This window comes from Sander lucioperca, chromosome 4, assembly GCF_008315115.2.
Source record: "Sander lucioperca isolate FBNREF2018 chromosome 4, SLUC_FBN_1.2, whole genome shotgun sequence".
NCBI lineage: Eukaryota > Metazoa > Chordata > Actinopteri > Perciformes > Percidae > Sander > Sander lucioperca.
Window position 1 is genome coordinate 26,119,179 of NC_050176.1, and position 15,050 is coordinate 26,134,228.

Sequence of the window (15,050 nt, forward strand, 5' to 3'; positions counted from 1 at the left end):
TCCTGCCATAGCACCAACGTGTAGTTATAGTTTTGAGCAGGTCATGCAACACATGCGTACATGTCGTGCATAGGCTCCATAGCTCTGCCATAAACCATGTATAAAATAATAAAAGCACATATAGGGCTGTGACGGTTATGGATCTTTTCTTACCGCGGTAAGGAAAGCAACGTATCACCGCGATATGGCAGTTAACTGCAACCCCACTACGAGAGTAGCGTAAGTTAGAGCGAGAATGGCTGGGTGCCTTAAGTGAGTGATGTCAGTGCCCGTGTCGTCGCGCAAGAAGAGCGAGCGGTGAGAGCAGTGTATGAGTGCAGCTGTGAGGAAAAGCGAGAGGAAAATGAGATAGCAAACACAATGCCAAGAGCACAGCAGTATAGCAGGACAGTGGTCTAGCAGCAAACAGAAAGTCAAGAGGGCGACTCGGCAGTCCACTAACTTGTTGCTCTCTCTACCAATATAAGCTGCTCTGTTTTAGGCTACAAAAACGTGCATGCAGGCTAAAATTCAACCTTGCTGTTTTGTTGAGATTAAGCTATAAGCAGAAGGAAGCTCTGCTAGCTGCTATAATGTATGCAGTGTAAGTGTATTGGTAAAACACTGCAGCGGTAATGTGTCCGCCTCAGCTGAGAACGGAGAAATGTCTGGCTGAGTCTTTCCCTTCTCTACCATGTACTATATTAAACCAAACCTGTAAATAAATAAGTACTCAAGCCTAGACATAATTCATATAAATCAGACACACAAAAAAAATCCCCCATACATTTAATAGACCATCACAGCTTGTGCAAAGCTGAAGTGACAAGCAACTTAAGTTTTTTTTCTTCTTAATAATCTCTTGAATATAGGAAAGAAGACAGTCAATGATGATAACTAAACAATGATTATTCTGTTCATTATATTTCATATCACACAACATATGCACTCCTGTAACTTTCACCAGCAAAACAAATGGAATTAAATAAATAAATTTAAAAAATGTGGTGATGATGTGACACTATCGTGGTGATCACATCATCACCGCATTTTTTAAATTTATTTATTTAATTCCATACCGCCGGTATTGCGGTGATGCGGTAATCGTCACAGCCCTAAGCACATGTACTCTTCACCACATGCTCCCAGTCAGACAAACATAAACAATCTCTGGTATGTTCATGTTAGATTCAGATGTACCAGTTGTCGCGGCTGCTCCACGACTACCACCGGGATCTTTACAGCCACCTAGAGCAGCAGGAGATTGGACCCAGCCTATACGCCACCCCCTGGTTTCTCACCGCCTTTGCCTCACACTTCCCCCTCGGCTTCGTGGCCAGAGTCTTCGGTAAGCTTTGGGAGCTGCGTATGTATCTACACTCATACCTTGTTCTACTCGGCCGCCACACTGTTTGTAGATGTAGGACAGAAGCAGGATGTTGGGGAGGATTGTCTCCACTTCCCAATCAACTTTTCTAATTAGATCTTGAACCAAAAGTGATGGAAGGGGGAGTGTTGGAGTAGGATAAAAAAAGCAAGAGGAAATACAGGTTGTAGAACGCACAACACAAGGAATCTAATCATTTTGGCAGCGAGGCAAAGAAGATGGGAGTGGCATTTTATATTGTTAACGTATAACTGAAATTTTATGATAATGATTCTTTGGAATCTTTGTATCTAACAGTGAGGCATTTACACACAGACACATTTGAGATTTAATCTTTCTTTGCCAGGTACAGGCTGTTGTTTTATCATTTGTGTTTGTGTGTGTGTTGTGCCTTTTGGTATATGTCTTTCTCTTGCATATATTTACTTTCCTCATTCCTTTCTTACTGTTGTTTTCATGCCTAATTTCTTACATGGTGCTCAGTCAGCCAACAAGACTCCATGGCTCCTCGTGCTTATCTGAGCATAACGTTGTGTGTGTGTGTGTGTGTGTGTGTGTGTGTGTGTGCATCATCATAGCATCATACAGTATGTGGGGCTCCACAACGGCGCTCCCATTCCTTAATCTGTTGTATGATCTCATGCAGTCCTGCCAAACCCTAACCCCACCCTAATACATTCGAAGCATGCACAAAAATACACACACCTACTCTGTCTCTGGCCTATATGTTTGCTTAAACCTTTTTGTTGACGTCAAAGCATCTTTCATTTAAAAAACACAGTAAACTGTGCTGTGAGCTTCTGTCATTATTTATTTTGCTGTTGTGTAATTTAAAAAAAGCTGTCACGTCAGGGCCTAACCGATTATTTTGTCTTTCTTCTTTTGTAACCTTTTGACTCCTCTTTGTCTTCTGTCAGATATGTTGTTCCTGCAGGGGTCAGAGGTCATCTTTAAGGTGGCCTTGAGCCTGCTGGGGAGCCACAAGCCTCTGATCCTGCAGCATGAGAACCTGGAGTCCATAGTGGACTTCATCAAGACCACACTGCCCAACCTGGGCCTGGTGCAGATGGAGAAAACCATCAACCAGGTTAGAATAAGAAAGTAATGTCAGTAATGTGTAACTTCCCCTTTAATCACTGGACTGCCTAACTGGAATACAATACAAAGTTTGTATGGACCTGATGTTATTTATTGTCATTTTGGGGATTATAGTAAAATGTTTGAATTGCATTACCTCCTATTGTTGGTAATATCCTGGGTAAGCAAGCATAATTAATCGAGCAATTGCTAAAGAATAAGTCTGGCACTACTTTTTATATTTTTCATATTGTCACCAACTCCTATGATACCAAAACCAGCAATGTGTTAGTTTAATACTTTTAAATGGCGATGGAGAGAGAGAGAGAGATAGATAGATAGATCGATAGATAGATAGATACACATACACAGTGCCTTGCGAAAGTATTCGGCCCCCTTGAACTTTGACCTTTTGCCACATTTTAGGCTTCAAACATAAAGATATAAAAATGTAATTTTTTGTGAAGAATCAACAACAAGTGGGACACAATCATGAAGTGGAACGAAATTTATTGGATATTTCAAACTTTTTTAACAAATAAAAAACTAAAACATTGGGCGTGCAAAATTATTCAGCCCCCTTAAGTTAATACTTTGTAGCGCCACCTTTTGCTGCGATTACAGCTGTAAGTCGCTTGGGGTATGTCTCTATCACTTTGCACATCGAGAGACTGACATTTTTGCCCATTCCTCCTTGCAAAACAGCTCGTGCTCAGTGAGGTTGGATGGAGAGCGTTTGTGAACAGCAGTTTTCAGTTCTTTCCACAGATTCTCAATTGGATTCAGGTCTGGACTTTGACTTGGCCATTCTAACACCTGGATATGTTTATTTGTGAACCATTCCATTGTAGATTTTGCTTTATGTTTTGGATCATTGTCTTGTTGGAAGACAAATCTCCGTCCCAGTCTCAGGTCTTTTGCAGACTCCATCAGGTTTTCTTCCAGAATGGTCCTGTATTTGGCTCCATCCATCTTCCCATCAATTGTAACCATCTTCCCTGTCCCTGCTGAAGAAAAGCAGGCCCAAACCATGATGCTGCCACCACTATGTTTGACAGTGGGGATGGTGTGTTCAGGGTGATGAGCTGTGTTGCTTTTACGCCAAACATAACGTTTTGCATTGTTGCCAAAAGTTTGATTTTGGTTTCATCTGACCAGAGCACCTTCTTCCACGTTTGGTGTGTCTCCCAGGTGGCTTGTGGCAAACTTTAAACAACACTTTTTATGGATATCTTTAAGAAATGGCTTTCTTCTTGCCACTCTTCCATAAAGGCCAGATTTGTGCAGGATACGACTGATTGTTGTCCTATGGACAGAGTCTCCCACCTCAGCTGTAGATCTCTGCAGTTCATCCAGAGTGATCATGGGCCTCTTGGCTGCATCTCTGATCAGTCTTCTCCTTGTATGAGCTGAAAGTTTAGAGGGACGGCCGGGTCTTCGTAGATTTGCAGTGGTCTGATACTCCTTCCATTTCAATATTATCGCTTGCACAGTGCTCTTTGGGATGTTTAAAGCTTGGGAAATCTTTTTGTATCCAAATCCGGCTTTAAACTTCTCCACAACAGTATCTCAGACCTGCCTGGTGTGTTCCTTGTTCTTCATGATGCTCTCTGCGCTTGAAACGGACCTCTGAGACTATCACAGAGCAGGTGCATTTATACGGAGACTTGATTACACACAGGTGGATTCTATTTATCATCATTAGTCATTTAGGTCAACATTGGATCATTCAGAGATCCTCACTGAACTTCTGGAGAGTGTTTGCTGCACTGAAAGTAAAGGGGCTGAATAATTTTGCACGCCCAATTTTTCAGTTTTTTATTTGTTAAAAACGTTTGAAATATCCAATAAATTTCGTTCCACTTCATGATTGTGTCCCACTTGTTGTTGATTTGTCACAAAAAATTACATTTTTGTATCTTTATGTTTGAAGCCTGAAATGTGGCAAAAGGTCGAAAAGTTCAAGGGGGCCGAATACTTTCGCAAGGCACTGTATGTATGTATGTATGTATGTACACACACACACACACACAGACACACACATATATACTCACACACATATATATACAGTGAGGAAAATAAGTATTTGAACATCTGAGAAAATCAATGTTAATATTTGGTACAGTAGCCTTTGTTTTCAATTACAGAGGTCAAACGTTTCCTGTAGTTTTTCACCAGGTTTGCACACACTGCAGGAGGGATTTTGGCCCACTCCTCCACATAGATCTTCTCTAGATCAGTCAGGTTTCTGGGCTGTCGCTGAGAAACACAGAGTTTGAGCTCCCTCCAAAGATTCTCTATTGGGTTCAGGTCTGGAGACTGGCTAGGCCACGCCAGAACCTTGATATGCTTCTTACAGAGCCACTCCTTGGTTATCCTGGCTGTGTGCTTCGGGTCATTGTCATGTTGGAAGACCCAGCCTCGACCCATCTTCAATGCTCTAACTGAGGGAAGGAGGTTGTTTCCCAAAATCTCGCAATACATGACCCCGGTCATCCTCTCCTTAATACAGTGCAGTCGCCCTGTCCCATGTGCAGAAAAACACCCCCAAAGCATGATGCTACCACCCCCATGCTTCACAGTAGGGATGGTGTTCTTGGGATGGTACTCATCATTCTTCTTCCTCCAAACACGGTTAGTGGAATTATGACCAAAAAGTTCTATTTTGGTCTCATCTGACCACATGACTTTCTCCCATGACTCCTCTGGATCATCCAAATGGTCATTGGCAAACTTAAGACGGGCCTTGACATGTGCTGGTTTAAGCAGGGGAACCTTCCGTGCCATGCATGATTTCAAACCATGACGTCTTAGTGTATTACCAACAGTAACCTTGGAAACGGTGGTCCCAGCTCTTTTCAGGTCATTGACCAGCTCCTCCCGTGTAGTTCTGGGCTGATTTCTCACCTTTCTTAGGATCACTGAGACCCCACGAGGTGAGATCTTGCATGGAGCCCCAGTCCGAGGGAGATTGACAGTCATGTTTAGCTTCTTCCATTTTCTAATGATTGCTCCAACAGTGGACCTTTTTTCACCAAGCTGCTTGGCAATTTCCCCGTAGCCCTTTCCAGCCTTGTGGAGGTGTACAATTTTGTCTCTAGTGTCTTTGGACAGCTCTTTGGTCTTGGCCATGTTAGTAGTTGGATTCTTACTGATTGTATGGGGTGGACAGGTGTCTTTATGCAGCTAACGACCTCAAACAGGTGCATCTAATTTAGGATAATAAATGGAGTGGAGGTGGACATTTTAAAGGCAGACTAACAGGTCTTTGAGGGTCAGAATTCTAGCTGATAGACAGGTGTTCAAATACTTATTTGCAGCTGTATCATACAAATAAATAGTTAAAAAATCATATATTGTGATTTCTGGATTTTTTTTTTAGATTATGTCTCTCACAGTGGACATGCACCTACGATGACAATTTCAGACCCCTCCATGATTTCTAAGTGGGAGAACTTGCAAAATAGCAGGGTGTTCAAATACTTATTTTCCTCACTGTATATATATAATTTCATTTTTAAGAAATGCTACTTCATTTCCTAAAACTGCAATTGCAGTTTTAGACAAATATTACTGAAACAGGAGTAAATGGTGGATTTGTTGGGGACTGTTTTCAGCCAAAGATTAAAGGGATAGTCCAGTGATTTAGTAGTGCACTTCCATAAAGTCAGGGGACTAACAGATTAAAAAGAGAATGAGTAGCGTAGACTGAATTATATACTGACTTTTAGTCTCTGGTTTGTCTCTAGCAAAACTTGACAGCATCTTTCATTAAATATACAATATAATCAGACTTATCATTTAGCTCAACATTCACATGCAGCAGCAATTTTCACACTGCTGTCAACCTTTGGGAGGTTGAATGAATTTGCATTGTTTCGGTAACTAGTGGATCAGTGACCTGACTCTTGAATCTCGTATGTCTTTGTGTAAATATGCGATGTTACTAAATGTTCTCGGTGAACTATTAAACTTACCTCGGTTCACTAAACAGATGTGTTTCCTCTTAAGATCAGATTTTACAGCTTATGGCAGTGATAAAAAGACAATATAATTGCTTTATGACAAAAAAATGGAAATTGATATTCCGCCTGAGTGACAGATGATAATAATGTGAACCACACCCTCTCTTTTAACAGTGATAATGGCAGCTGATGGGTGGAGTGTCAGTGGAGTAATCTAAGCTTTACCTCATGCGTCAGTGTTTGTGGTTAAAAAAAAATAATAAAAAATACAGGAAAACTACCATATGTCACTAACATCAGGAACACATATTGAATGACTCAGTCATGATCAGACTTGTGTAAACTTGTTTTTGAGTCAGTAAAGTAAAGTAAAGTGATGTCAAGATGGCACAATTATTTGTTATCCTAACAGGTTGTCTCTAGGTTTCACATTAATAAAAAACAAGTATTGTATTTACAGGATGTTTGGAGCTATACTATATGCCAGGGGTTTTCAAACTGGGTGAATATGAGCCTCCCCTTAGAGTAGGTAAGGACAGCCGAGCCCCCCTTCCCCAAAATCCCGTCCGCCTGCCCTAACCCACACACGCCTCTGCAGTAAATGCCATCTTTTGTGTGTTTAATGAGTTTTCAGTAACAACTGATAAAATGTAAATATTTTTAATATTGTATTTGAAGAGATTTTATTTCCACAACTTTTTAAAAAGTGCATTCATAAACGTGCCTGGCAATCCAAAGGTCAAGGTTTTGTTTCCAGATCTGTGTGGTGACTTATGATGTGGGGGATCTGGGGGTCCTCCCCCGGAAAAATTTGAGCATTAAACACCATTCCATGCATTCTGGTGAATTTTTATGCCCTTATTTCTACCGTTTTCTGAATTAATATGATGGAAATATCTTTATGTAAAACCGCTGCTATATGCAATACATGTCTCCGCTGTTTATTTTGTAATATGCAATCATATGCAATTTGTAAGTACAGGACAACAACAATCTGCTAAATCTGTGTAATTTGTGACATGAAGTAAACACTTTAGGGTTAGCTTTATAGTTTTGGCTATCATTCCTATCAGTAATGATAACATTGTACTCACCAAGTTAGATTGCTGAGATCGGAATGCAAGGTGACATTGGTACTGTATAAGGAAGTCGGACGAGGAAAGAAACACAAACCCACAGATTAGCCAAATTTACTTGGAAGAGAAAACGAAAATGAAAGCTTATCATAATAATACCACCATGGTATTATTATTACCTGTCTGGTATGAATACCTTGGCCTTTTGTACTTGCCATAGTTGTACAATAAGGAATCGTTACCAACATTTCTGGTTCGCTCATGTCGGCTTTTATTTCCATATAAAGTGGTGAAAATAATCTTGCTAAAATACCAAAATAAATGCTTTATGAACAAATAGTGTCCTTAAAAAAGTAAAGAACAACAAAGGTATCTGGAGTCCAGGGCCATGATAAATGCAAACAAAAAGGAAAAATGTAAAGCACTCAGTCCTGAGTATAATAAAAAGCCTTTAATATTGCCCAGCTGACACCAACACATTTTGTCTATAAACCAAAACCCTGACAAAAAACTTTCAGCCAAAACGCGTTGTTTTAAATCTTGTTTGGATCTACCTAAACAGTTTGCTTGTTTACATCCTGATTGTTTCTTGCCCTGACAGACTTCATCGTAGCTTTGTCACGTTCTTAGATCCCAGCAATTATTTTGGTGAGGTAAATGTTATCATAATGGATAGAAATGATGGCCAGTCTACAGAGATATATTATAATACGTTCTAATAATCCAGAGTTTTCCTTTAAACATCAATATATCACAAGCAAAAAGGTTCTTGTGTTCCAAACATATTTTTTTGTTCATATTTAGAAAACAATGGTTCAGTTGTTTCTCAATTTAACGATTATAAATCCAAAGGATGTGTTATACAATCATCAATTAGTAAGTGAAAAAAAGGAAAAGTTAACAACATGTAAAATGAGGCAGGGAAAAAAAGCAAGAAAGAGTCTAGATGAGATGTCTAGATAGGATTAATGACTTGGTTTTCTAAAGTATATTACATTTTCTCTAAATGTAAGGCGTTAATTAGGTAATGCAGCCACATTTTAGTGGTTGAGACAGTAAGTAAAGTACAGTACATTTCTGATATGTAAGTATAAGAAAAGTTTTGTTTTATATAAATGTCAAGATTTTTATATTGTTACTGCACATTGTAAACACTTTCTGTGTTAATTAGGTTTGTCAGATGGACATGTCCAAGCAGCTCCAAGCCTACGAGGTGGAGTACCATGTCCTGCAGGATGAGTTGCTGGACATGCCCCCGACCCTCAACCAACAGCAGCGAGCCGCACAGCTGGAGAGGACCAATCAGAGCCTCCGACAGCAAAACCTCGACCTGCTTGAGGAGCTACAGGTACACATGCGCGTGTGCGCACACACACACACACACACACACACAAATAAAGGCAAGTTACCTTCTATTTTACTATAATTTTTCAACCATCACTCTCCCTCAGGTGTCGCACGCTCGCGTCTGCAGCCTGGAGAGCCGAGTGGATGCTTTGGCCCAGTCGGAGGCCCAGCTGAGGGAGCACGTTTCGGCACTGGAGGAAGAGAAGAAGCAGTTGTTTAGCACCGTCACGCGCCTCCAGGACCTCCTCACCAGCCTCGGCATACACACCACCCCTGATGGACACACGCTCTGAAAGACACAGTCACAGCGACAGCAAAGATGGAAGACAGAGAGGGGGTGGCGAGCAGGACTGTTGACTCCCTTCCCCACTCTTTGGTTCTTCCAGAGGGTTCATAACTGCACATACATTTTTCCAAATGGTAAGGTCACCTAGACGAGGAATCGTTTGTGGAAGGCCCAGGAAGAGAAGGTCGAGTGAGATGTTAAAATGACTCCCTACCTCGACCTTTATCCTCTTCCCAGCTCCAGAATGTTTTAATAAAAAGAGGAAATCCTAAGGTAGTTGGACCTAAAACAGAAAGGAGAAGGATGGAAATATAACAAAAATGGGGATTTAAAAAAAAATAAAAGAGAAAGAAAAACATGGATGGCACCCTTGAGTATTATCCCAAAAAGCACAACTGCCCACTTCCTGCTCTTTAACAAATATAAAAAGAAAATGTGATTTGAACAACAGTCCCCAAAGGTAGCACTGTCCCACTGGGTCCCTAATGTAAAAACAAAACAGTTACATTTGCCCCTGTACTTATATGTATGTTTGTGTCTTTGAATGTCTGTGAGTGTCTTCACTCATGTGTTTTATGCTCTTGTGTTGGCTGCAACAAGGCTAAAATAGCCAAAGAATGTCATCAATATAAAACAAGCGTGAACAAAGAATCCGATCCTGAAACAACATGTTATGGATCACACTTAGACATAACAAGAAGGTAATACAAAGATGAAATGTTTCCAAAGAAAAGGTGCAAGAAGAAAGTGAGATGAAGGGACGGGTGAAGTGTTTTTTGTTTTCTTTTTCTATTATATAAGCTAAATGATGTCAGATAGATCTTAAATGGTGGTGCTCATATTCAGAGGTCAAAGGGGAACTATTTTTGATATCTCCTCCCTATTTCTAGGCTTCCATAGTTTTGTTTCCTGATCCTGTACACTTTCAACTTTAGTTGCTGTAGCTCGCAGGAAGAGTAACACAATAAATCCAGTCCATTTCACATCCTGTTTTTTCCCCTTTGAATACACGTCGATCCGTCTGTGTAGAAAGGGAAATAGATGCAGTTTAAGCAGAAAACTTTAGCTGTGGGGTGACCTTTGCAGCGGCTCGGATTCGAATCCGACCTGCAGCCCTTTGCTGCGTGTCATCCCTCATCTCTCTCCCACCTTTCCTGTCTATCCACTGTCACTCTGAAATAAAGGGAAAAAGCCCCAAAAAATCATCTTTAAAAAAAGAACACTTTAGCTGTGCTTTTCTAGTGAGGGGAAGTACAGAATGCTACAGATCAATTGATTTAAAGTTCAAAACACACTTCAAACAGGAAACCTCTGCTGTTGAGACAATCCGTCAGCTATGAGTCATTTACTGTATTCAACACTGAATTCCTTCAATCTGAGATGCAGCTTGGTGTGTTTGGATGCAAGTCTCTAAATGTGTGTCTGTGTGCTTGTGCACTTCACTGATGGCAACAAATCTGTTGATTTACACTGTAAAGATATTTTGCTTTTACTCCTGACTCTCCTTGCACATGTGTTTTGTTTTAATTGATTATTGATATTATTGTTATCCTGTACTTTAAAATACATTTCATATCCTTTCAGCACTTCTGTGTTCTGTCACACTTTGGTGTGTGTGCGTGCGTGCGTGTTTACCTGCATACAGTTTGGACCCATGTGTGTCAGGCTGTTAAAGACGGTGTAGATTGTGCCACCTCCTGTCTACAACACGCCAGTCACTTTGAATGCCACAGGCTTGATATAAGGTTATGGGAATATACCATACACAGTATTTAAAACACAGACATGCATTTGTTTCCAAAAACTCCTCCTGAAGTTGAGGAAAAGGCATGTTGGGGCAAGTTGGGGCTTTGTTTGTATCTATGTATGTGGGTGTGTACACAACAGAAAAAAGCAACAACAGCACCTCAGCCAAAGAAAATCTAAAAAATACACAATGAAACAGAATTTGGCAATAAGAGATTTTTTTACTTCCAATGCTAAATGGCCAGGTTTTTCAAGGTGAACTGGTCTTTTTGTTTTGTTATTTGGAAGGCTGCGTTTCCTTGAAGTCCAGCTCAAAGTAACAGAAGTATGTGATTACACACACAGATACCAGCAAGATTTTTTTTCTCCTCACATTCCTAAACCTGTTTGAGGACCTCTGAGTGCATCCATTAGTCAACCAGCTGATCAAGGTGGAGCCGCCTATAAATCAGGATGTTTCTTTGTGATCACATAATCATAACTAACCAAAGTAACTATGATGAAGGCCATTATATTGTATACAGTTTACAGTGCTGGTAAATCAACCAGCTTGTATTTTTAAAAACAAAACAAAGTGGTGACATTTACAAAGACAAAAGTTTCCACACAGTTGCTGTAAGAGGTTATGTCTGAACAAGAGCAATTGGGTTAAAGCCTCTCTATTGGCTAATTTCCACCCTGCTGTATCCCAATTCTATACTCCATACTTATCTTTATAGTTAAGTGGGTTTTTTTGGTCTGGGGTCTTGAACTGTGATCTCATAGAGGATCCTAGTGGCCTGAGGGTAGAAGCTCTTCCTGAGCCTCACAGTGCTGGCCTGGTGTATCCGGTGCCTTCTTCACGACCTCAACAGAGAGAAAAGGCTGCCAGGGTGGTTGGGATCTTTAATGATTCTCCTAGAATTTTCTTGCAGCGCCTGGTGTAAATATCCTTTAGACAGGGTAGGGCACTGCCTATTGTAAGTTCAGCTGAAGAAACCACTCTTTGCAGGGCCTTGCAGTCCTGTTTAGTGATATTTCCGTACCGGGCAGTGAGGTTCCCCATTAGGACGTTCTCGATGATGCAGGATTAGAAATTCCTCAGTATTTGAGGGGATACCTGGAATTTCCTAAGACGTCTGGGGTGAAACCGTCTCTGCCTTGCTTCTCTCCCCACTGAGTCAGTACAGTATGCAGCGCCCAGGTCAGACCCTCGGTGATGTGGACACCAAGGTACTTAAAGCTGTCCACACTCTTCGCAAGGACCTGTTGATATTAATGAGTAGGTTACTGTCCTGGCACCAGCAGGTCAGGTACTTATTTCAAGTAGGCCTTGTTATTGTTGTCTGTGATCAGGCCCACCACAGTTATGTCGTCAGCAAACTTGATTATGGTGTTCAGTCGTGTGTGTACAGGGAGTACAGCAGCGGACTCAAAACACAGCCGTGGGGTGTTAAGGGTAAGGGTGGAAGAGGCGTGTCTGTGGAATTATTTAACTGTAGTTTTGGGTACAGTTGATTCTGTTGTTTTACAAATTAAATCCACCATAGTTAATCCATTGATGTCATCGGTGACGTCGACGGTGATACCCTGATACGTGCTGTATGGCGGCCTCTGATTGGCCTGACAATATTCTGACCTCTCAAGTCACTTGGGGCATGCGTCGTTGTACTGTATGCATTGCATTGTGGGACAAAAGTGTCCATTTAACAACATATTCAAAAACCAAGTGTTGCACATTTGCTGTCTGCATATCTACTGTCACAATCAAATAAAGGCAAAAGTAATTAAAAAAAAAAAATGTATGTTAGCTACTGACTCCCTGACAGCTCCAGAAATGTTTTACTCTATAATTGACATTTAACCTGCCCTGCTCTGCCCTATGGATGAGAGCAAAATGAAAGACTTTGCCTACAGGGATCAACAAAATAATTGCATTGTTATTAACCATAAACCATAATCCAAGCTGTCAGTGAACTCTTGCACAGATCACTGCTTTAAAGACAACTAAAGTCTTGATCCAAACAAAACACTCCTGCTGAATGGAGATTTCCATGAAGCAGCAACAAAAGGAGTCAAGTTCTTTACATAACACCCAAAGGCCCAACACGACCTCCTCTACTAATGAGAATAAACTGCATGACTGCTTGATATGTGGCTACACCCTGCAGATCACAACCATAACCGGCTTCATGGAGGCTTGATGCAGCTAATCTGTGATGATCTCTTAGATGCTTATGTGGATTTATTTTTGAAACTACATAACCCTCTTTGATGGAGCAGCCCTGCCCTTCTCGTGTGTGCCTTTGTTAAAGACTCTGAACACCCACACAGGTTATTGTGGCTGATTAGACTCTGCTCATGTTGAAGTAGGGTCTGAACTTAGAAGGGTATTTATCAGGTCACAAATCTTTTTTTACTAATAAAAATGATGGTGTCATTTTCCCGCCCTAACAGGGGCAACAAGGCTAATAAGCGGTTAAGGGAGATGTCAATCAATCAGTCTATACACACCCACGCAGTACTGGGAAGAGGTCTAATCGGCTAGGTTAAATGAAAACACCTGTGTGGGTGTTCAGGGACTTTAAAGCTTAAGGTATCATGCAGTGTAAAATGTGTGTGTGTGTGTGTGTGTGTGTGTGTGTGTGTGTGTGTGTGTGTGTGTGTGTGTGTGTGTGTGTGTGTGTGTCTGCACCTGCTGTATCAGAGCTCCTACTGTACAGGTTGAAAAGGGCACAAATATCTTGTCTATTCAAGAGTGATAGCTTCTCGCATGACTGGTTAAAACTCAGCATCTGTGGAAAGATTTTCTTAATTCTCTGGTTGAGTGAACCAAGAGGGAACAGGATCACCCGTAGTCTAGAGTGCACTGTGTGTAAACAGAGCATATGTGTACAGTACAGTGTGTGGGTCTACAGTATGTGTGTGTGTGTGTGTGTGTTTATGTGTCTCTCTCTGCCAGGCCAAGCAGACTGCCATGGGTTAGGCCGCTACCCAGAGTTTAGTTTTATTTGACTTGGCATCTGTTTACCCTTCAACACTTCACCTCAGGCCTGCCCTGCCCTGCACCGAGCTGTACAACATGCCTGTAACCTCCTACAACCATGATCCAACACACTCTGAGTCAGACTGAGAGATGAATTTCAAGCTGGGGATGTGATAATTACATATTGATTATAAATAAGTAGTTTGAGGGCATATATATCAGAGGTTATCGCACACCATTGCAGCGGGTACACTACAGCGAGCATAATTCCTAGTTTTGTAAAGAGGAGAAAAAAAAAACAAGATGGCTGCAGCTGATTTGAAACTTTCTGTTGAAGTACTATTTTCAAATTGTGATAGCAACAACAGCAGCACTCATCCACAGACCTATTGATGCTACACTATCACAGCTCGGGCTTTTCTCAAATCACACCCTACCTACCCACTTCCACTCCAATTGCGCATTCACGTGGAAGGGCTGCCATATTAAGTGCCCTCCAACCCTCCAACAGCGATCTACAGCGATGCTGACTTACTGACCCCATGGGTTTGTCATGGAAAACAGACTAACTAAGATAGACATTTAATATTGTCATACAGACATCATCAACTTAAAGCAACACTAGGTAACTTTTCTCGCTTAGGTCCCCCTACATTACATTGTCCAGTTCATTGATTCGAACTACAGATCCGCTACCTGATCTGGCAAACTTGCATAATGTAATGTAATGGACAATTCCGCTTCCAACCTGTAGGGAGACCGAAGCGGGAAAAGTTACCTAGTATTGCTTTAAAGCTTTAGTGCGTAACTTTTTTTACATCAATGAACGTCTGTTACAAGATAATTACCTCTTCGGAAGAGTCCGTAATGTTTTTTTAATCCTCCGTGTCCTCCTTGGCTACTAGCAACTGTGTGGAGGAGGGGTGGGGGCGTGTGCGCGATTACAGAAGGCTTATGTCATGTGGATGCAACAACAGTGGTGTTGTCATTACTTAGAATTCCTTATAGAGGTGACAGAAACTACGCACTATAGCTTTAAAGGTTAAATTGTATTTAGACTCACATATACCCTTCTCTTGTCTAGAAAACAGTGTTGCAAAACCCAAGCAGCTTATAAACACAGAATTAAAAAAAGAAATGCCACCAAAGAAGCTTGGGAGTAAGTTTTATTTTTCTCCATAGGCAACAGTTGCCTCTTCCGAAAGATGCTGACACGAAACCA

General features: G+C 41.1%; 1 protein-coding gene across 2 annotated transcripts in view; it reads left to right on the forward strand.

Moving 5' to 3' along the window:
• tbc1d1 (TBC1 (tre-2/USP6, BUB2, cdc16) domain family, member 1) overlaps nt 1-10,703 on the forward strand; it is a 41,448-nt gene extending 30,745 nt beyond the window's left edge. For both annotated transcript variants that reach the window (XM_031285804.2, XM_035999916.1), the window contains 4 exons: nt 1,168-1,327; nt 2,284-2,453; nt 8,656-8,832; nt 8,936-10,703. In XM_031285804.2, the coding sequence (XP_031141664.1) occupies nt 1,168-1,327; nt 2,284-2,453; nt 8,656-8,832; nt 8,936-9,124 (696 nt within the window). In that variant the 3' untranslated portion in view covers nt 9,125-10,703. The remainder of the gene's footprint in view (nt 1-1,167; nt 1,328-2,283; nt 2,454-8,655; nt 8,833-8,935) is intronic.
• Nucleotides 10,704-15,050: the final 4,347 nt, after the last annotated feature.